This window comes from Ambystoma mexicanum, chromosome 6q, assembly GCF_040938575.1.
Source record: "Ambystoma mexicanum isolate Mex_15411 chromosome 6q, UKY_AmexF1_1, whole genome shotgun sequence".
NCBI lineage: Eukaryota > Metazoa > Chordata > Amphibia > Caudata > Ambystomatidae > Ambystoma > Ambystoma mexicanum.
The window spans coordinates 613,586,845-613,611,198 of NC_090937.1; the positions used below are offsets into that span (position 1 = coordinate 613,586,845).

General features: G+C 45.2%; 1 protein-coding gene across 4 annotated transcripts in view; it reads left to right on the plus strand.

The window, feature by feature from the left end:
* The first annotated feature begins 3,087 nt into the window (after nucleotides 1-3,087).
* The window catches only part of LOC138516177 (cilia- and flagella-associated protein 337-like), a 716,411-nt gene continuing 695,144 nt past the window's right edge, over nucleotides 3,088-24,354 (plus strand). For 2 of the 4 annotated variants that reach the window (XM_069631105.1, XM_069631106.1), the window contains exon 1: nucleotides 3,470-3,597. In XM_069631105.1, the coding sequence (XP_069487206.1) occupies nucleotides 3,568-3,597 (30 nt within the window). In that variant the 5' untranslated portion in view covers nucleotides 3,470-3,567. Of the gene's footprint in view, nucleotides 3,382-3,469; nucleotides 3,598-24,354 lie in introns of those variants that run through there. The other 2 variants (XM_069631108.1, XM_069631107.1) reach the window with 2 other exon arrangements.

Genomic DNA, 24,354 nt, shown 5'->3' on the forward strand with positions numbered 1-24,354 from the left:
CATCGCCCTGTGCACCCTCCTCTCCTGGATCAGGGCTGCAGTGGTTTCTGCGCTCTCGTGGTGGGAGTGGAATTGATGCTTCCACGTAGGTGATGGCATCAGACGGATTTTCAAAAAAGTGCCCTCGAACTCCATGTTGTATCCGTAGCTTTGCCTGAAACATAAGGGCATATGGGACATGTCTAGCCCTAAGGGTAATGACCAAAAATGTTGCCCTCACAATTACGATGACCGAAAAAGGTGACTTTTTTTTTAGACCCCCCCTTACACCACATATATATGTGGGGGGTATATGATATAATATTACTAGGGGGGAATGCGAGGGGGCTCCCCCCGCATATATATGTGGTGTAAAGTTTTTTTTTTTTTTTAAAACAACAACAAAAAAGTCTGCATTTTCAGCCGTCGCAATTGGGAGGGTCGCAGTAATCCCATAGATCCGCCCTAAGCAGTATTTTCACTGGTTCATACGATCTCTGCAGTACTTGGACCCGTCAGCAAAATCCAGGTATATATGAACATTGTTGGCCTCCTACCGGAGTGTGCCCTTTTCTCTGGATAGTTTTAGGGTGAGATCTCTGTCTCTATAATTAAGTAATTTCTCTAGGATGGTGCATGGGGAGCGCCCGGCCTGGGCACTGGAGCCAGGGTGTGATGTGCACGCTGCACCAGAAAATGCATAGAGAATGTTGCCCCTCCGAATAAGGTTTTACGGAGGCCTTCCATGAATGGTTTCCATGGGCCCCTTACATGATGCCTCTAGCACACCAACAATGCGGACATTGTTGCGTCATGAACACGACTCAAGGTCGACGCACTTGCCCCAGTTCCATCCGCAGCTTGGCTATGGGTCGGTCGTGTTGGCCCACCCGATCTTCCACTCCTCCGATTCAGGTTTCAGCTTCTCTGATATGGCCACTCTCTTTCTCCAGTTTGGATTTCAATGAGCTGATGGTCGCTACAATGTCATCCAGTTTGACATTAACCGACATGAAGCCACTCTGCATAGCTGACAACAATTGGTCGTCCCGGGAGCCCCCAGGATATTGCTGCTTTGAGCTGGGTCATCCGATCCAGTGTTCCTTGCTGAAGCATCTTTCTGGCCCTTTTCGTCATGCTGAGCATCCCAAGATGGGTTGGATGGGTTCAATGGGGGTCACAATGTCATGCGACCAGAGACTCCTCAAATCTGGTAGCTGTCCAAGACCAGGACCGATTTGTTCCACCCCACACCCTGTTGGGTGTGCAGTGCAATCTCGAGAAACAATGGATATTCTTCCACTTGAGTATACTGTGACTGCTACAGGGATCCTGCCATTCGAGGTTCTTGACTGCCAGTCTCTGCCACACAGGTCAAATCCTCACAATTATTTTGTCTCAGCTGGTCAGACCCTTATCTTTAAACATCGGGCATATGCCAGCAGCCCAAAAACAAACGGGAGGTTGCCGCCAGGATGTAGGAGCCAGAGCCTCATGGGTGCATCTAGGGCCGGATCTGATTCAATCTCACTGGTGTCGGCCCTTCTCCACAGTCCACCATCACTGGCCCAGGCCACCAACCAACACCACACCTGTGTGCTATGTATTCCAATGGGGCCACAGGTACACCTCAATATATACACCTACCTTCAATGTATGGGCACTTATTCTTAATGGAGACAGTGGCTGTATTTTGCCACTCCGGAAGAGCCCAGTTTCTTCAGCACTAGCTCTCCATGGGCTGCCACTGGAATCTCCCAACGTGGCCACGGGCCCCAATCCAGTGGTCAAAGTTTGTTGTAAATAAATGCAAGCTTTTTATCCCTCACCACTGCCAATCAACAAGTGCTGCGATGCCCACTCCAGCTCCAATAGATAAGGCAGGCCAATCATCTCACTTACTCGAGACACTGCGTGCCACCGCCAGCAGAACGATCAAGCCTGCGTCAACCTCGGGCCCTCCAGATTCGGCACCCCCGGGCCATCCAAACTCGGCACCAGAGCCAGCACCCCCCACAATGACAGCCACCGGAGAAAGGATATTAATATGTTTAGGAATATGCTGGGGCCGGAGCTACGCTCAGACCGCCATTCCTTCTTGCCGCTCAGCAGCGCCCCCTCCTTGGTCATTTCTGTTAACTACTAACTAGGGACTTGGGTTGGAGTAATTTTATGTTTATGTGAGTTTGAAAAAAATTATGTACTCTTAAGATTGAGAAGGTAGCAGCTGAGGGGTGTGGTGGGGAGGTGTCATATTGAGATCCGGGCCACCTGCCTCGCAGTGGTAGTTAGGTTGCTCTTCTCAGTGCTCACCCACCTCTCACTACCACCGAGGTGTGTGCCCTACGGGGCATTGTTGTGCTCTCTGGATTATATCCATCCACTCTGCTTGTGGCTTGCCGTCCACTTGCACCTCTATCCCACACTCCCCACTATACATCTCTGCAGAGGAAGCTCACGTCTAGACCACCCACAGCTGTCACAATCACAGAAAAACGATGACGTCTTAAAATTACTATAATTACCCCAGAAAACAAGACTGCTCTCAACTGGTTTTGATAAGTGTTTACCCGTTTGCTGATTACCGCTCAAATATGCCTATTTTATGGACTTTTACATTCTCCCTACACATTACCTTGATTTTAGAGATGTTAAATTGTACACATTTGGGGCTTTATTACAGAATCTTTGCAAGTGTTATCAATACTAGAGTAAGAACTGCCCAAGTGCAATAAACACATTTTTTAAATGCATTTTTAGCACATGAGTAATGCGTGCCCTAGTCGCAGTCCTTTCCCCTGGTGAACCAATAACGTTTTTTTTTTTCTCTCTAGGATAGTTTTGCCCGACTGCTAATTGCACTTGCACCGGTACAACGTTTATGTAATGCTTCCCATGCGTTGCATGCATTTTGTTCACCAGAGCAACGTTTGTCCTACTGCTGACACCATGCACAACTGCACTCCCACCATTGCAAAGTTTCTGCGACACAGATGTGTACTGTGGGTGCTATCCTTTCATCACATGGAAATCAATGGCTCGCGCTTGCGTGCTGCGGACCCTCTGCCCATGCATCGAGGCTTTACGTGAGGATGTCACGTCTCCCTCACACGTAGCTTCTGCGGGGCACATTGCTTGAGCCCAAGCAGGCTCTCTTGAAGCCTTAATTGCTGGCCTGGTTATTGTTCAGGAGGCTCAGGACCTGGGACTGCTGGCATTAGCAGCCTTTTGTTTGGTTGTTAGAAAATGATGTCCCCATAGCAACTTCAGCTTTACCGAAGTAAAAAGGTCCTTTGAGGGAGGCAGAGCTGCCAGCCAGAGGCTGCGAGAAACCCGTGGACGCCTGGGACGAGCAGGCGGGCTTGGCAGGCTGTGGCTGTCCCAGGGAGCGAGCAGCACCCGGTCAGTAAGATTTCTTGCTGTTCACTCTTTCATTTTGAGTAAATGGGTTTGTTTTCTGATTTTTTTTGTCCTTACATTGGTGAGAAACGCAATCACTGGGACGGGTGGTGACATTTGAGCTTCCACTACATTGATGTTAGGAAGACTCCTGGGTGACTGCGCCAGGTAGCGAGTGGGCTGCGCGTGATGATTCCACGCCATGGAGCCAGGAAATGCGTAAGGCAAACCGATTTTTAAAAAATCTACTCTTATAGTATTTTCATTTCACTCAGTTTAACATGCGTCTGTGGTGGGAGTGTTGGCAGATTATAGCGAGCCTCGAACCATAAAATGACCCCAACGTCAAGTACTGATTTACTTGTTTTCAAAATGCCCTCATTGTACTTTTAAAGTGGCTATTTTATCGTGTAGCGCTCGCAGCACTGGTTGTTATCTTCTTCGTAAGCAATCAGAATAATAATTCATTCGGAAATGCGGAATTTACTGGCAGAGAGAGCAGGAGATTTGCCTGGAATCACACTATGTGGTGGCGTGGAGAATAAAATACGCACTATATCTCAGGACCTCTGGCTCCACAACCGATACATTAGGGTTCTACGTGATTTCGCCGAATTAAAAGGCATTGTGGGACATTTCATCGCCGAAATCTCATCGCCAGAAACCCTGTATTTTTATTTATGGGGCGTTCCCCACAGACCTCCCGCCCTACTTTAATAATCATACCCCAACCCGCACAAAACACCCCCCAAAAAATATTTTTTTTAAAAAAGGGTTTCTGGCGAAGATAATTCCGGCGATTAAATGTCCCACGATGACATTTCATTCAGCGAAATGCGTGTATACCTACATTAGGTGCTACTTGAGGGGGAATTGGACAGCAGTGTTCGCCAACGCATCTGAAGGGACCGAGAGCGCATTCAATTCCCTAAGCTTCGTTGAATTGTCCTTGCTTGAAGCCCTAATTGCTGGCCTGGTTATTGTTCAGGAGGCTCAGGCGTAAAACCAGTGGATTCCTTTGGAATACACCTCGCATTTGCAACTAGTAAATAGCTGGCAGATTCCATAGGCATCCATTAATAAACGCCACCTGCAAAGCGTAATTTGCAGGCAGCGTTTTATTGTTTATAAAACGGAGCCTGAAAGTGATGAGTAAAGGTGATTTTCCTTGATTTGCTCTTCACAATTAGACTGCTTTCTAAGAGATGGAAAATGCATGCAGGAGGCCCAGCAGCACGTTGGTGTTAACGTTGGAGGTCCCCTGTCCTGCAAGCAATTTGCATTTCTTTTAAAATGACCCGCTAATTGTCTGAAGACAAGTAGCCAACTTTCTATCTTTCTTTACAAACCTTTATTTCAATCCATACATTGTTCCTTCTTTTGGAGGTGCTGTCCTGGTGTTCTGCTGTCGAGGAGCCCACTTTTGTTTGAACTCCCGTAAAAACAGTGGTCCATCTAAAGCTCAATGAAGTTCACTTGAGAGCTAAACCCTCTAATGTAATTCTTTGACTTGAACAAATTTGCTGCCTACCTGGAGCGGGTGATGTTTTCTTTTCTGGCCTGGATTGTTGGGTCTGCTGCTGCAGTTTGTTGGACAACATGGACTAGGGTTTTTACAAGGTCAGGTAAAGCACTTCTCCCCCATCCAAAATGCTCTTCTCTTCAAATGTCTAATACTGGATCATTAGCCGTGAATGCAGAAAAGTCAATACACATCACACATCTATGCCGTCGTTTTTGGAAGCCGTGCCAGAACATTGATGGTCAACAGAAACAAGTATCAAATTTCTCGGAATTGTGTCTTCTTTTTTGACCTTACTCAGGAGTCCTTTTCCATTTTCTTTTGTTCAAGGTGATTTTAGTCTTAACACTGTCCTATCTCTATCTAATCTATGCCAAATGCATCACTGACCCCTCTAGGGCCATTTCAAGGTCAGTGTGAGCATCCTACAATCAGGGAAAATAATATGCCAAAGCATACAAGAAAAGCCAGGACACTCGCCTTTATCCATTCAACTGTCTTTTATTCTCATCTGGAATAAGAGCTGCCCTTCTAGAAGGATAAAGGCGCAGTGTCCTGGCTTTTCTTGTATGTTTTGGCATATTATTTTCCCTAGTTTTTGATGGATTTATTGAGGCTTACCGTCCGACAAAACCCTCAATTTAGCAAATCACACTTTATAATCTCCCCACCAACCATCCTATTTCCCCCACCACCTCTGTGTCGACTGGCCCCTTTACGAACGTCTACTACCGTTTTTCAAATCTATTCAAAGGGAATCCTCCACCCCAACTTGGATGCTTCTATCTCTTGTTGCTCCCCTCCTCACACCTTCTCCTCGGCATGCTTCTCAATCTCTCTGCCCCTCTCCCACCATGTGCGCTTTCTTGTTTCAGCTCCCTCTTTTTTCTTGGCCCCCATCACTGTAATTCCATACCCACCGAAATTAAAAGCAACTCCAACATTCATATATTCAAGTCAGCCCACAAGCTACACCTCCTAATTGTTGAACTGCCCCCAACCCTACCCGCCCCCACCCAGACCTGCTTTGCACTTCCACCAATTCATATATTTTGACAACTCCCTAAATATACTCCTCCCTCACCCTCTTTGCTTCTTTGCTCATACTGCCCCCCTTTAATGTCCTCTCTTGACCCTAACATCATCATGGTTCATTGTCATTGCATATTTACTACTGTAAGCACCCACCTGTGGGACTGCTCGAACTGCTCTAATTAGTGTGTGTAACTTGTCGAAACACCATGTCCTAAACAACACAACCAAATTGCCAAATCTGCAGGTTCATGAGCAGAGCGAGGGAGATAGGTCGATTTTACAAGAATTGCTTGGGGCATAATGCTACATAAAAAGACACAATTGTCCCTACTCACATATACAATATTTCTCAAATACAACTCTCACACTAGTTTTCTTCATATTTGAGTGCTTATTCCTTCGTACAGCGATGTGATTGTTGTGCATTTCTGTACAATGACATACCCAGATTGTGGGGGACAATGAAGCAGAATCATGATCAAGGCACAATTGCATCCTCTAACCCATTTTCTGGAATTTGTAGTAGAGCCCCAAACTTCTTGTAGCAATTCCATTGAGAGAAAATCAGTTTTGAAGAAAGATAGCAAATTGATTTGCCAGTTCTTGCAATACAATTTGGCAAATAAATTATATATGGTCGCGAGCCAGCAGGTACTCAAGAGTCTTGGCAATCACCTAAAATTTGTTCAGTGCCCCCCAAAAAAAAGATACACTAAAAATGGAGGGCCTCACATGAGCCCATTTCACTTATTTATGTAGATGGCAAGTTATTTGCCAACACCCAAGCCAGTAGACTCTCTAATCTTAATTGCAAATTGGTATAACAGGACCAGCAGGGATTTGCTCCAGGGAGGGGGATATACGAACCTGGCAATGGTTACCATGGACACGGCTGTTCATTTGGCCTTGATGTTTCTTGACATGAAAAAAGCATTTGAGAGACTCAGTTGGGAGTTTATTTGCTAAGTGTTGACATGTGCAAAATTTCACGCCAGCTTTATAAACTTGGTGCAATCCGCATACACTTTGCTCAAAGCAAAACTATTTATGGGTAAAGTGAGGTCTCACTACTTTACATTTTAAAGATGTATTAGGTGGGAGTGCCCACTTTCACGCCTTTTATTTTCTTTAAATGTTGTGTCATTCGCAACGCACTGCAGTTAACAGTGTCTCCAGAGAATCAGCTGTAAAGGATTACCTCCAATGACCATGTTTTCCTGTTTACGCCTGACCCATACGCTGCTCTGGGGTATAAACTCAGTGCTGATAGATCACAATTTGTGACCTGAAATGTGCCTAATGATCGGGGTCCCATAACCTCTTCGTTTATATGCCTTATGCATGGGAGCTACTTTGCTGCTTTTTTCTTAAGGGTAAATGTACATGAGATTAATTTTGAGGCTAAAAATATTGTGATCATTTACCTGCACTTTCGTTTTCATCATTAGGGTAGATCAATATGATCGCGGCTCTTTGGATTACCGAAATACTAACATATTTTGAGAGCTTGACCAGGTTTATTTTGTAAAGATAGAAGCCTTCAAAAAGGATGGTGCAGTTAGAGAGGGGGGTCCTATCTGTGCTGGATATCAAATTGTATATTTGGGTAGCTGCTCCCAAACTTATCACTGAGCTGCTTGTGCCCATAGGCGACTCCCAGTAATGTTAAGCATCCTTAGATCCTTCCTGAATGTACATTTAGGCGGGGGTGGAGAGGGCTCACAGCCTGTTTTCCTAAAATCCAGGGAACAGAGAATTAAGCCACGATCACTGATGACAGATCATGCGTCTCAATTTCCTGACATTTGAATCTTGCTAATATCCACATATAAGCACCACTGTGGTGTTTGCGATTGCCTCTTACGGCCATCGGATACTGCCTGCGAACTGCACGCCAGGTAATGGTCAGGTTGTTAGTGGTCAGCAGCTACAACTCCTGTGTGTATTCCTACTGTTCCGCTGCCATTAACAAAGTTACCATTTGGCAAAGGTATCGTTTTATTGGCGCATTTGTTCCTCCTTTTCATTGACATGCGTTTCATGCTTTACGTAGACCTTTTTCAATAAATTATGCATATATAGTACATGACAAAGTTTTATGTACTGTACCAGCGTAATAACTATCTAGTGAGGAGGGTAAAGGGGAAAGGGGTAAATATGGGAATGAAGAGGGGAGGAAACATGGAGGAAGGAAAAATGTGACTTTCTGTGATATTGCGTGCAAAGCGCACATCCTACGTGGACAAAGTTGGGATATTGTCCCAGATGGTGTTGTCTTAGTTATGGTATGGTACTTAGTCCTGCCCGCACAGTAGTTACATAACAGTACTATTACTAACCTCATATGAAGTATGAAAGCACAGTACTAATTTAACCCCAAATTACTGGTTGGGTGCTATTTGCAAGTGCATATCTTACATGGCCAAAGTTGGGATATTGCCGAATTGACCCTGGCATTGAATTTCCAAAAGTCAGGTATGGTCCCGGGCCCTCACCACATTCCCACTGTTCGTTTTAAGTCCGAAGCGAGGCATTGTACCCCAGTTCCCTGCTGCTCATCCTAGCTGTTTTTGATTTCGGGACAAATCCTGTTACATGGAAATTGCCAGAAGTGGTACAGGGACTTAAGTATGTATGCACCAAGAAAAGCCACTTGTATTCGCTTTTTATCCCACAGGAGTCCTCGAAGAATGTCACGAAGATGCACAGTCGAACCTCAGGAATCTATTACATAGATTTGCCATTCTTTCCTCCACCCTTCACTTCACCTTTCATTCCCTGATTCTCCCCTCCCCCTTCCGATTTATCCTTCTCACCATTTAGTTATCACACTGATAGTGACTGTGAATGCTATATCAGGGGTCTGCAACATGCAGCTTTCCAGATGTTTGGGACTACGTGTCCCATGATCCCCCCCCATGACTTTGCTGGCCAGGGCTGATGGGAGTTGTAGTTATGGAGTACCAAAGGTTGCAGACCCCTCGAAATACACCTAATGTCTTGTAAAAGCGATATGTAAAGCGCAAAAAAGGGTGTCAAGAAAAAGCAGTGCAGATACACGCATACAGCTATATAAAACGCAAAGCATTACGTTGTGGATATGTTCTTCTGTTTCATTACCCTACACACCACCGTTTGGGAATTGGACGTTCCCTCTTTTGGGTGTTATTTAAAAACAAAGCGAAAAACAAATCTAGTGTTCAGTTTGTAGGTCAAATGATAATAGGCAATGTAATGATGACCCTTGCTCAGATCCAACAGGAATGGTGTCTACTGGCCAAACACTGTTTTAAGCAAGTGCAGCATGATCTGTCTCTGGTTCTGTTTAAAGTGTGACAGGGTAGCTTTGGGAATGCCTTTTTTGGGTAATAACATTCCTGCACATGGCGCAATCTCTCAGTATTACGGGTTATGTGATACTCAGAGTGCACTTCAAGATGAGAATGAGACTCGGCTCTGATGGCAAGCATTGCTCGCTGCACTGGTGGCAAGATGGTTAGGTGGGAAATTCACATGCAGGAAATAAAACAGCTGGGGTAAAAACCCAAACCATTGTACTCCCTGCAGCTATGTGATGCTATGTCAACGTACTATTTAGTCTTATGTTATAGCCTGTTGTACATGTCACCCTATCTTGATAAAACCCATAAGACGTGAATGAGATCTGAGCTCAGCTTAGAACGGGTTTGCCCGTAGAGTAAGCATTTGTATTTTAGAACCTTACCCACTTGGCAGAACGATTCATGTCTCTTGGGCCAGTTATTGCTCTAACAGGAAACCTATTTCTCCGTGGTTTGGGGGAACAGGTGCAGTATGTGTCAACTCATGGATTATACTTTCATTATCACTGCATAGAAGATCTGCGAGCTAGAGGGATGCCTACAAACATCCCAAGACTATGTTCCATCTAGTCACAACCAGTGCCAGACCTATGTCTCATCTAAGATGCCATGTCCCATCAGGTAACAAACCCAGCATACATACATCTATCATAGAGGGCCTTCCGAACCATTATAAGACATAGGCGCTCTATGACACCATAGGGCATATTATGCGGATACTGACAGACACCTATGACGCACCGGGGCCATATGTAAAAAGATGGACATCTTCTCCCAGGAGATATCTTGACAGATGTGATATAGAGATGTGAATGGGGAGTGGATATGTTAAGACTGCATAAGCAAATGCACTTGTGGGGAACACACTGTTCCCAATTACATGTTTGTGAAAGGAGTTCTTAAATCTTAACCCTGTCAACACCCTCACAGAAATAATGGGAGCATTAGTAAAGAGAAAGCTTCAAACTATGATGCAATAACGTATTGCATATTTAGGACATAAGATATTGCTACAGGGTATTATATGGCATTTACATTTGCCATGTTTTATATTTCACTAATGCTCTACAGACTATTGCAAAACATTTACGACATCCAATCCAGCTCATGGGCAAGAGTAGTGTTGGGTCAGAATTCCACTTTTTGGGGTTCCTTTGGATAACTTCCTTTAATGCTTTGTTGGCTATCTTGTTTTTGGGACTTTATTGTTGTGTCAGAGAGACTTCTCTCTCTGCAGTTGCAATTCTTTCTTGGTATGCTGCCTTTACTGGCCAATATGGCTAATAAGGCTGGGGTGATCCTTTACCACCCCATTTTGACCCTGGCTGAGTCCATCACCCAGAAAGTGTTTTGGGGAGTAGGCTGGTGGCAGCCGTATATTTGGTTATTGGCTACACCATGCTGCAGCCTTTTTACCATGTTAGCATCCTAATGCCCATACATGGTGGCCGTTTAGGTACTAAGGTATTCGGAGGTCGTACACCCAGACCAGTTTATTTTGTGCTTTATCTTTGTTTGCATGGACCACCAGAAATGATCAAAAATGTTCTTCTCTCTACGTAGGCTCTGAACAGAGCTTCCCAGTCTCTCTTTCTGTGACTGTTGTCTGGTTTTAGCGAAAGGAGGACAATAAAGTAGTAGATCCCCTTTTGTCGCCATCAAAATTTTGACAGGTTTACACGCACCTTGGTGCCAGTCTTAGTCCCGCCCGCTTTTGATGTGCTTTGATATAAAATTAATATAAAGTTGATATAAAAAAGATATCAACAGTTTTTGATATCAGTGTTATATCAAATGTATATTTTATATGAAAATGGAAGTGAACATTTTTTTTATATAAAGCTATATAAAGATCAGAGCAGCAGGCAAAAGTGTTGCTTGGTCAAGCACTGAGAGCGAAGGGAGCTATGAAGACAGGGTCTGTGAATCTTCTAGGGTTTTGCAGAGTGACGCAGTGATTACGTCACAGAGGGGTTCCGCCCGATGTGATTGGAAGCAGAAAATATCAAACCATTTTGACATCTTTTTAATATGAAAATGTACATATAAATGAATATAAAAATGTATATAGAAATGAATATGAAAACTATATTTTTTGACATTGCAATTAATTTAAACATTGATCTTTTTTATATACAATTAATATAACATTTGTATTTAAAGTTGCCCCCCAAAAAATGTGATATCAAGCATTTTGTATATCAATTTAGAAATAAAAATGTATATCAATGTTGTATGTTGGGTATAGTTGGGCTTTGATACAGAGTGTGAATAGAGACTGGCACGGTCGCCCTATCTGAATTCGCTTTATAAGTAAAGTGTGCTTCCCAGAGCCTGTAAAAAAGCTCAAACTATTGCCTTTGACAAGGCGTGTTTCTTTTAAATAATTAAAAACCATTCATGTTATAAGTAAACTGTGCTTCCCAGAGCCCATACAAAAGTCAAACTATTGTCTTATTGAGTCTACAGCACCTCTTGCGCAGCTTGCATGTGTCCCTCTGCTGCTCTGTCACCCAGCAAACAGCATGTGACAGGGGAATGACAGAGCTGAGCAGCTGTGAAACAGCACTGCTGTGGGAGGGTGTTTTGTACTGCTCCCCCACAGATTATTAATACACAATGGAATACCAAGAATCCCAGCAATTCTGCTGACTCACACCAAGGCTCATGCAGGCAGCAGAAAACACAGACTGGACCTTTATATTTAGCTTGCCAGAATACAGCATGTTCTGATACAGCTGTGTAAAACACCTCAGGAAAAAACACCCAGACATTTGTTTAACAACTAAACCCAACTGTAGACAGCACGGCTATTTTTAACTTATGAAGGAACGAGGGCACAGGATCGCTAGAGGCTAAAAGAAAAGCTGTCTCACAGGCTGGCGGATTCATATGATTTTTGAAAGGCATAGCCCTACCGCTAATCACAAGCTTGCTTGGGGGGCAGTGATGGAGCACACCCATAAAATGTATTTGGTGGACAAGCAGCAGTTAGAAAGTCTGATGACCCCATCCCCCCACCGGATTGGGATATGCATAAGGTTGCCACTATGCGTCGAACCTGATTCACTGGTGCATGATAAACCAGAGAAAAACAAACTAACTTTATGCATGTCACCCAAATAATCTAGCAGTGTGAAGGCTCCACCAGGACCAGATCCGGTAATTGCAGACATGGTGAATACTCTTAACCAACGCAATAAACCTAACGCGTAACTATTGCTACAGAAGATGGAACTTGCAAAGGATGTGCTCGGCTGGACAGATAGAGGCACGTTTAACCATTACCGTCGCCACTTGTGATATTCCGGTAGCGCTGGCGGGTTACAACCAACCTCGCAATGAGGCCCCATATCTTGAGCCTACACATTGACCTGGGATGGTTGCTCCAAAACCACGTCATTGAGGTCCCCAAAACTCTTCAGGTTCATAGTCGGCCAATAAATTCGGAGCATCTTCCATCCCATCATACACCATAAAACAATCGGAAATATGACTATCATCATAAGGTTTATATACAAATTATTGGGGTTCATTAAAATTGCTATAAAAAACTTTGAGGGTCTTATCAATAAATATAAACTGTATATCTCCTTCCTATCACCTCGGGCAGAGACCCTCTGTGACATAATCACTGTGTCACTGCAAAACCCTACATTCACAGTCCCAGGGCCTCATTCACAGAAGTGTTTTATAATGGCAACACCCCATTGGAAAACGCTCTGTGAATAAGGGCCCCTGTCTTCAGAGCTCACTTCATTCTCAGCGCTCGACCAAGTAACACTGTCACCCGCTGCTCCCATATTTACATAGATTTTATATAAAAAAGATATCAAAAACATTTTAACATCCCATTTCATGTAACATATACATTTGCTATAAAAATATTAAGTTTATATCAAAAGCTTATCAAAAGGGGGTGGGACAAAGACCGGAAACAGGGGGCGTGGCCACCTGTCCACCTGTCAGAATTTTGATGGAATCAATAACATGTTCCTCTTGGTGTCCTGTAGTTTTCAGAGCATCCCTGGGATTTTCTAAAGCAAGCCTGCTGGTGTAAAGGGCACTGCTGTTTTTGGCTGTGCGCCTGCTGAGCCCTCCACTTACCTGCTTGAGACTTGTTGCCGATTCCGCTCCAATTTGCGTAAGACTGGTCCCACCTGTCAGCGGTTGAGGAGAGTGGAGCATCTTTCTTTCTGATTTGCAGACCTGACACGTGACCGGAGTCAAGTGACCATACTTGGCCACGCCTACTGGAAGTCACCCATAAAACCTGCACAGCGCCACCCTTGCGGCATGAAGCCCGCTGGTGTAAAGGGCGCTGCTGTTTTTGGCTGTGTGGCTGGTGAGCACTCCACTTACCTGCTTGAGACTCGTTGCCGCTTCCGCTCCAATTCGCGTAAGACTGGCGGTCCCACCCGTCAGCGGTTGAGGAAAGTGGAGCATCTTTCTTTCCGATTTGCAGACCTGTCACGTGACCGGAGTCACGTGACCATACTTGGCCACGCCTACAGGAAGTCACCCATAAAACCTGCACAGTGCGAGCCTTGTGGCGTGAAGCCCGCTGGTGTAAAGGGCACTGCTGTTTTTGGCTGTGCGGCTGGTGAGCACTCCACTTACCTGTTTGAGATTCGTTGCCGCTTCCGCTCCAATTCGCGTAAGACTGGCGGTCCCACCCGTCAGCAGTTGAGGAGAGTGGAGCATCTTTCTTTCTGATTTGCAGACCTGTCACGTGACCGGAGTCACGTGACCATACTTGGCCACGCCTACAGGAAGTCACCCATAAAACCTGCATAGCGCGACCCTTGCGGCGTGAAGCCCGCTGGTGTAAAGGGCGCTGCTGTTTTTGGCTGTGCGGCTGGTGAGCACTCCACTTACCTGCTTGAGACTCGTTGCCGCTTCCGCTCCAATTCGCGTAAGACGGGCGGTCCCACCCGTCAGCGGTTGAGGAGAGTGGAGCATCTTTCTTTCCGATTTGCAGACCTGTCACGTGACCGGAGTCACGTGACCATACTTGGCCACGCCTACAGGAAGTCACCCATAAAACCTGCACAGTGCGACCCTTGTGGCGTGAAGCCCGCTGGTGTAAAGGGCGCTGCTGTTTTTGGCTGTGCGGCTGGACTAGGCGGGACTGGCTGGTAAGCGCTAGCAAAATCAACAAGTAGCAGTCCTTCCATAGGAACCCAGACCTACACCTACCCTAATTGACGGCAGAGCGGGGAGCAGAGTTCGGGTGCAGCAGTCTGCTGCAGACCCGGAGCAGGACCCACATGGAACCGAGGTTCACCCCATGAAGAAATCTGGAAGCACTCTAAGCCCGCCAATGGCACACTCAGTGAATTTCGCTATAGAACCTAGTGCAGCTGCGGAGATAGGAGCAGAAGCAACACGCCAGCACACGGCACGGAATCCTAGTGCTCAAAACCGCATCGAAACCAGCATGGGACGGGCGGAGGAACCCACAGCAACAGCTCAACCAGAGCTACCTGGAAAGGGGGTACAAGCGCCCGATCATCCTGTCGAAACTTCTGATGGAGGCGGACTAGACCTGAGCCACAAGGGGCTAGATCCCGCAATAAAAGAGTCGCCGGGTTCCCGACCGGTAGCCAGGAGCGGAGTTCTCCCCGCCGTTAAGGCGAGCGACCCGGGCGTAGGAGCGGTCGGAAGAAGGGACCGCCCCGTGGTAAATCAGAACACCATAGGCGGGGCGGGGACAAACAGACCAACAACTGAAGAGGGAAGACCGTCTCTCCACAACGACGCCCCAATAGCCGCCGAGGACCAGGGGACACATCTTGAAAAGATCAGTGAAACAAAGTTACAGTCACCGGGATCTCCCCACCGTGCAAACTCAGCAGGTGAAAACGAAGGGACAAAAAGAAATCGGTCTAGCACACAGAGACCCGGAGAGGTACTGCCGGAGGGAGAAACGATGGAATTACCAAATCCAGTCTTGAAAGTACAGAGCATAGACCAGCCCTGAAGGGGACTAACAACATCTGCACAATGTCATGTCCCGGCCACAAACTTAGAGGCCTCCGAGACACCCGCACATCATGAGACGCGCGCACCCATAACGCGGCCTCATACCACGATGACAAATAAGGATTTGAAATCCAAAACATCTACCAACTGCGCAATTTTACTCGCGGAGACAGAAGAAATCTCTGTCGTAGAACCAGCAAGTAACGGAGGAAACCCTGCAAGAAATACTGAGGAAAATCAGTCCAAACCAGTCCAAATAGGTACAAAGATAACATCTAAGAAGACATATACAAAAAAAACCATCAAAGAAAGGATACCATAAAAAAGAAAAAATAGCAAAAAAAGGGCCGACTCTCGTGGTGGACGAATCTAAATCCAGCTCGAATGAATACGAGGTGGTCAAAGTCATCAAAAGTAGGAGAAAGCCAAAAGACAACCTACCAATCCCTCTGCTATCATGTCCTTTAAAGGCTTTCTTCACAAAACAATATAAAAGAAAAGTAACCTCAGAACTGGAAGTCTCTGACGCCGAAATGTTGGAAATAGTGCTCGAGCAATCCAAAGGTAGCAACCAGAAAATCACGGAGTCAATTTGGACGCAAAAACGCCCTTTGGCCAGAAATCTCGATGGCTGTAACGTAAGTGAGGGTAAAGCAAACAACAACCCTAAAACATCGAGCGCACATACGTTCTCTCATCCAACGCAGGACAAATCACCGGTGGTAGCACAAGCCAACAACAACAGTTCTCCACCGAAAAGTCCCACAGACGACAAAGCCACAAACTCTGCTACAGGTCACAAAGAAAACAGATACGCATGGACGAAACTGCATCTTTCTACAGTCTTACCAAAGACGCCGCCAGTATCGGCTATGGAAGCCGAGGACTTTCCACTTTGCCCGGATGTAACCAAGCAAAGACCTTCCAAGAGTACTAAACTTGTCGATCGAGATCACAATATCTCCATAGAACTTGTAAACCAGGACACTCTGATCACACAAAAAGGTCTGACAACATTCCTCTCACGCCTAAGAACCGTCGCTTGAGTGACATCGCAGCAGGACTACAGAAGACGTCCACGAATGATAAACCTGACATGATCACAATCATGTCAGCAATGTCAGTGGTCCTAGCCCCCTTCTGCAAATTATACGAGGCGATAAAAGAAGACATAAAAGATAACACAGCAATCCTGACTAACATGATCTCAAAGATCTCTCATGTGGAGAGCTACATAACAGCAATCGAAGACCAGGAAAACCGTTCAAACCAACTAAGGAACAAAAGAATTGAAGACTTGGAAACAAAGTTGGCCAATATGGAAGGTCGCACTGTCGCCAAACCAATGATTCAGGACGGGACAACAAGGACACAGCCGGTCTGTGTGCGACCTTCGACAAAAAACTCCACATCATGCCCAAACCCAAGGACGGAGTAACTTCAACCAAATGCACGCCTCAATACAATCACGGAAGCGGAAAGTTTAGGAGAGGAACAAACACGGTCCAGCGATAATACCACAGAACAGCCAGCACTGTATAAGGAAACTCGGGCAGAAGACCAAATTATAATGACTTCTCCACGAACTATAGAAGACTTCATGTTAGACAAAGCATTAATGAACCTGTCCCAAAACTCGAACACCTCAAGCTGCATAGAGGTGGACAGTCCCTCACGGAGTCAAACGGAAACGCCATTAAAGAGGGGAGAGCCCTAAAAAAAACCACAAGTAATCCATCAAGGCGAAAGCAATAGTGAAAAACGCAAAGAACAGTCAATAACGAAAAAGCCTAGAGAAACAAGGCTGGACCCAAGGAGTGCACAAGAAAAACCAAAAACGAAATGGAGAAGCAGGACTGATTGCCAAACCCACCACACAAAAAGAGAGACACGCTTGTTTAAATTGGAGCAACAAGAAGAGGGAAGAAACTACCTGATCCTGAACTGCTCAACGATAATTCACCTCATGAAGAAAACAAAATCTCTAAGGAACATCAGAACAGAAGACATACATCGAGTTGAACCCTACCATAAAGGAAAGTTAGCTAAAGCATACCTACACGTGAAACCCAAAGCAGTGGACAAAATAGACGTCCTTGCTTTCAAAGAAATCAAGCAGATGGGCTTCAAATTAACGGAACTCACAGTATCAGAGAAAGAGGAGGAGAGAAACAGACGGGCAACAAGCCGTGAGGAAGAAATAAAACCTATAAATGTGCCAAAGGAAAGACAAAACTTCTCTGTGATGAGGAGTAGGGAAGACTCACCCTGGGGAGAGCCCAATAAAACAGCTAAAGAGGAGCACCTGGTACACAAACAAAGAGCCGCTCCCGGAAAGGCAGAAAAGGGATCAAGAAATAAGAAAGCGGCAGATCCAGAGGAGTAGGACCACTCAAGATACACATGGTCTGGGCTATTCAAACTTGAACAATTGGGCGCACAAAAGGATCGAGCGCCGCTAAACCGCCCAAAGATACTACAGATAATGATAAGATCTAAATGGTTAAGTCATTTAACAACAACCGACCTTAAATGAGTTGAACCATATCACAGTAACGGAAGACCGAAAGCGTACATTCACATCGAAGCAGACTGTAGGAAAAAAGTAAACCAGAATGCCTACCAAGAACTGAAACAGATGGGCCTCCTGCTAACAGAACTAAAGAACCAAGAAAGGAAAACCGACGTAACTCACCTACCCCCATCCATAAGAAAGAAATCTGACGTGAACCCACATGACCAAACAAAAGAACACAGTCATAGATGGAACGACCTTTACTCCTGCTCTACAGAGGACTCACTGGCGAACCGTGATGAGAACAAAGGCACAGAACTAAACGCAGCAGCACGCAAACCACAAGGTCCGTGGAATTGGCTGCGCTCAACGTTAAACGCAAAAAACCACAAATAGCAACGACTAGGGCCACCCCTCTCAAACACCCACGGCGCAATGGACAAAGAGGAATGGCCCACAAACGGGGTCTATAGCCTGGGCTCATGGAATACCCGGGGGTACGCACATCTCACCCAACGGAGCGACGTAAACCTGGGCAGCTTTGATATACTGTGCCTCCAGGAGACATGGCTGATGACCAAACCTACCCTAGACGGCTTCTCTGTACAAATTTCTCCAGCGGTGAAAGGTCTCCTGGGGAGACCATCAGCAGGCCTATTGATGGCGGTTAAAACAGGCCGAGGCCTCGAAGAACCGAAGAAATGGAAAGAAGCATACGAAATGCTGGTGTCGTTGACCACCTGGTCCAGTCAAAACAACAAAAAAGACGGAGAGAGAGCTAAAAAGTTAGCTATCATTAACTGCTACTGGAACCCCCAACGCACGTCAAAGGAAATGTTTTGCTCAAACATGGGAAGCACGATCGACCACCTCTACGAGGCGTTCAACGACATTGACATCATCATCTGTGGCGATCTTAACGCCAGTTGTAGCGAGCATAATAACTCAACTTTCCTAATTTCAGATCATACTAGGAAACGAGGGAAAGTGTGGCAAGATTTAATAGATGAAAGAGGCCTCCAAAACATTGCAACCCTGTTTCCAAACCAAACCAGCATTCCGACATGGGAGCGTGGAGAGTCAACCGCTACAATCGACCATATATGCATCTCGTCTGGTCTGATCGATTCCATAACGGGGTTCAGAGTCAAAAAAACCAACAACAGTGACCATAACTTGATCACATGCTCGTGGAAGGGTTGGAAAAAATCAAAACCGACGTACCCCCTTGAAACAGAAGCCAGCAACAAGAGCTCTCGACTACGGCTCACGGAAAACGATATCAGGAAGTTTGGGCTTGCATGGGACAACAAATTGAGGTCTAACAAAAACGAAAACCGAAAAGAAAGACCGGATTACACCCCCTTCCTGGAGCTTTACAAAAAACCACAGGGAAAAGCCCATCAATCCGCCAAACCACGCCACGCTTTCAACAGAGAAGTGATTAAACAAAGAAAACTGAGTCGCTGCCTGCAAAGGAGAGCAAAAAAATCAAACTCTTATCACAGATTGGGAGCTTTGGCATCGGGAGAGAAAAAGATACCCGAACTGGCTAAAACAACACAAAGCACTCCATTACCAGCTCGACGCCGAGGAGATGATGAAAAGTCTGGCGTCAAAAGAGTCGAGTGCATTTTGGTCGTTGCTGAACAAGTCGACCCTCCCCCAAACCAAGCCTTTGTGTAACGCGGTTACGGAAGATCAATGGATAACCTACATAACCGCGGAATTTGAAGAAGCCGAAAAACTTACATTGCTCAGGCCAGGAACCTCAAATACAAAGTGGGTAAATGTAACAAACCGGGAAGACATAGAATCGAAAATCATGAAGTTGAAGTCTTCAAGAGCCCCCGACCCTGACGGTCTAACTAACGCAATACTCAATTTCCTACTGAGTGGTCAAAGGTGTTAAGCAAAATCTTTGAAGAATGTGAATACACAAAGGAAATTCGGGAATTGTGGCTAAAAGCTGTAATAGTTCCAGTCTATAAAAAGGTATGTCGCGAAGATCCGACGAACTACAGGCCTATCGCCTTACTAGATGTCATCGGAAGACTATACGCATCTCTCCTGTTGGACAACTTCAGAGCATGGGAAAAAAGGGCCCTATTCAGAGACAAACTGCAAACAGGTTTCCAAAAAAATGGATCAACGGCGGTTAACATAATGATTATCAACATCCTAACTGCCAAGGTAAAGGAAGGATCTCCAAAGATCTATCTAGCCCTCATCGATTTATCTAAGGCCTTCGATAAAATAGACCGAAACCTACTGTGGGCCAAACTTCAAAGCTGGAATTGCCCCCCACCAGTTCTGGAGCCGATAAAAGCACTCCACGTGGACAACAAAGTAAGAGTCAAACTCGGTCAAGAAGGAATGTTGTCTGAAGAAATCAAGATCACACGTGGGGTAAAGCAGGGCTGCCCCCTAGCACCAACTCTCTTCATCTTGTTCATAAGCGACTTTCAACACTCCGAATCTGAAATCAGGAGCTTTCCGCCAAAACTAGGCAACACAACTATACCTAGACTGCTATACGCTGACGATATTATCTTGATTGACCAGACCATAATTGGTCTCCAGCGGAAACTTAATAACCTGGCGCAATACATCACCAAAAATCGCCTGGTCATCAACAAAAACAAAACGAAAGTTTTGATTATTGAGAAAACCCAAAACACAAAATCGAAGCACCCAGTCTGGTTCCTGGAGAACGAAAAATTGGAAACAGTGAAATCAATCAGATACCTGGGAGTCGACCTGGACAGCTCTAATACATCCGTAGCTATGCAGCGTACACTATGGGACAAAGCCAAAATGCTAACATCGCAAACGTGCCTGGTCGACAAAAGGTTTGGCAAATTCTCCCTGACTCCCGCAATAAACTTTTACAAGGGGAAAGTCATCCCCACACTAATTTACGGAATGGAAGTTTCACTCTCAATGCCAACTAACATCTGGACAAAACTAGAAGGTCAAATTTGGAAGTCAGTTCTGGGAGTCCCGAAATGAACCGCAATGGCAGCAATCAGAAGGGAGCTGGGTTTGGTATCACTTGAATCTATTGTAGACCAAGCAGCCATGAACTTTTTCAGAAAATCTATCGAGGAGGAGCCCCTGGCAGCATTCGCTATTATCAAAGAGGAGATGGATAAAGCCAACTGCTTAGCCCTCGAAAAATGGAAGGCTAAAAGAAGAGCGAAATTGCAAGAAATAGCATGATCAGAAAAAGAGCTTAAAGAAAACCCTGACAGAATAAAGGAAAAACTTATCAGGATGGACTGGATACGAACCCTAGAACTCGCAACAAGTAACAAACTCCTTAGTCATCTCCCGCCGAACTTTAACAAAGTAAAATCTCCAATTAAGTACTGCAAATGTTTCCCGTACAAAAGAAAAAGAAATCTGCTCCTGAAAGCGAGACTAAACCAATTACCAACCCAAGAAATACTTACGATCAGATCCGCTTCAAACGTGAAAAACTGCCGTCTATGCAAAAAGCCAGCAACAAAAGAAACGCTAAAGCACTTAATACTTAAGTGTGAAAACAACAAACAAAACAGAACAACCTACCTACTACCACTGGCCGAAAATCCATGGATGTTTGAAGAAAATGAGTTATGGAATAGACTGCTAGCAGGGGAATCCACCAGATGGTCAATAGCTATGGTAAATATAATTGAGGCAACCTTTAAACAGTTGGGAAACAGCTCCCCATATCCTATTGTGGAACCTAACGATGCACAGGCGACGGCGACAGCTGGGGAGCCGGGACGGACTTAGCCCTCACGGGTCTTCAAATCTTGACAGCTCCCTCCATACGGGAGGCAAGAGGTTTCAGCAGAACGCAGAAGGAACGTCTGTAAGAAAGTGAAGAAGGCTGGAACTTTTCGATAACATTTTTTTTTCAGGTTCACCTGAACAAAATAAATCGAAATTAAAAAAAAAAAAAAGCATTCCTAAGATTCTGTCTCCATATTAATGTAATAAAGCACTGCAATCCACCCCCAATACACCTTACAAAGTAGATAGTTCTGTGCTTAAATGTGCCTGTTCTTTCCTATCGGTTTTAAAGCTAAAGGTGTTTCTTTGTAGACCCTTTAACGCATTGACTGTATTTACAATAACCTCCTGTGCTTTTCTATGTCTTATTCATTATTAAATCACAACCATTCACTCCTAGTGAGCCCTGTAAAGTGGTTAGTAATTTACTTAAATGTGTGTATCTTTTCCCACTGGTTTTTTAAATGGGGTGTGTCTTGTTTAGACATCTTACCATGTTTCTACATATACTGGGTCTCATTTTGGATGAGCAAGTAATGTTAATGAAAGAAGTACAAGCCTTGCTTAAGAAGGCCCATGAAATAAGAGCAGGCAAGTCGGAGTTGAGCAGAGTGCCAAAGAGTAAATGTTTCTTGCATAAGCCGAGCCACATGGAGAAGGTGGAGAGATGGAGCAGCTCAGAATCCGGGAAGCAGACAAAAGGTAAAATCCAAGTGAAGAAATGAAGTCAAGATAATGGGAGTGTGCTGGAGAGGGATACATGCTGGAACCTTATGTTTAGGGAATGCCAAGCTATTACAGAAACTGAGTTGAACAAAGAGTGGTACATACTGGACCTTGATAGTCAAGGTCCCTATAGCCATTTTAGAAACAGAGTGTAAGAAAATGCACTGCCTGCTGGAACTTGATGTGCAAGATTTCTATAGACCCTCCATAAAATAATTGTAATAAGGAGTGCTACCTGTTAGAACTTGATGTTCAAAGTTGATAGCGCCATTGAGAAGCTAAATGAGAAAGACAATACCAATGACAAATTGCTTGTGAAAGTGAATGGTAAGAGAAATGTTGCACTGGTGGATTTACAGTCTAAAATCCCTAGAGATACTAAGAAAGTGAAGGCTAAGGATAACACTGCATAATTGCTCTTAAAGTTCAAAGTCCCAAGGCACGCTAAGAGGCTGGATACCAAGAGAAGCATTGTAAAGTGGGACTTAAAGTACAAAGTCCCAAGAGATGCTCACTAAGGGAACGGAATCATTGTACAGTGGGCCTTAATATCCAAATATCTACAAGAAATTAAGAAAGTGACTACCAAGAAAAAGCTTGCACATGGGTCTTCAAGTGTATGGTCCCAAGAGACACTAAGAAACCAAACACCCAGAGAAACGTTGCACAATGGAATTTGAGGTCCAGTCTCAAAAGACATTAAGACACAGAAACTACTGCTATGCTGGGAGTTGAAGTCTAAGGGCCTCATTTCACGGTAGGCGGTAAGGGTTTACCGGTACCGGTATTTTACCGGTACCGGTAAACCCTTACCGCCTTACTACGAGGTCCCTTTGTGGGTTGGTACATTAACGCCTGCTTTTAGCAGGCGTTAAAAAACGAACCCGCAAAGGGACCGGGTGCTAATTACGGTACCGCAATTTGCGGTACCGTAATTAGCGTCTTCCCCATTCCCATTATGGCCTATGGGCAAAAATGGGAATGGGAAGGGCAATGGAGGAAGGAGGAATTACCGCCTTCCCAACCTTGGAATAGGGCTGTAATTCCCCTTTCCTCCAAGGCGGTACCGGTAAATTACCGGCATGAACCATGGCGCTAATATCGCCATGGTTTACCGCCTACCGTGTAATGAGGCCCTAAATATCCAAAGGACAAGGGGGGGTGGTGTGCGGGTGATGAATCCTTGTGACGGTCCAGCTATAAAGACTAGAGTTCCAAACTACCTAACAGCCTAGCCAATATACTTTAGAAAATTAAGTCTTTGAACTTTACTGGATGGTTTGTACCATCATATTATTGAATCCGACACACATAGGGCCTCATTATAAGGCTGGTGCTCCCGTAATGAAGGTGGCTGGTACGGGACCGGCCCCCTTCATTCTGAGAGCGCTGATTACGTACTTCCCACGTAAAGCCAGGTGTGCTTTCCGGGTTCCGCGAGGGGAAGAGGGAGGCAATAACGGGCCAGATGTAATCTGCCCGTTATTACCTCCCTCCCCATTCCCATTGAGCCCTAAGGGGGCTCAAATGGGAATGGGAATGGGGATGGGTTCCTGCAAGGAGGAATTACCGGGTCTTCCTATGTCGGAGTAACCCGGTAAGTCCCCATTGCAGGAACCCGGTAATGGAGCCCAGAACGGAGGAAGCCATGGAGCAAATAGCTCCATGGCTACCTCCATTCTCGTAATGAGGCCCATTGTGTTCCTGGTGGGATCTTAAGGGGCTTGGCACAAAGTCCAACCCATGAACAATGACTAACCAAGATGGTAATGAGGATGACAACCCCATTAACCCTGACCTTCTCAAACTGTCTCTGCAGGCAAAAAGACCTTTCTGAGTCTTAGACAGTGTAGCTGGACTCGATCTTTATAGTGTCTACGATTACCAGATCACATACAATTCAGATTGAACTACAGATTTCCATACACATCAGTGACTACCGTAGGATTCCACCTAGTCGGGATTTGCCCTTGAGAAGTTCCTAGATGTTGGCACAGGGATAACTGATGAAGACTGCAGAGGACATGTTGGCATTGTGAGAAACCTGAGGGTATCCTAACTCCCCTGGA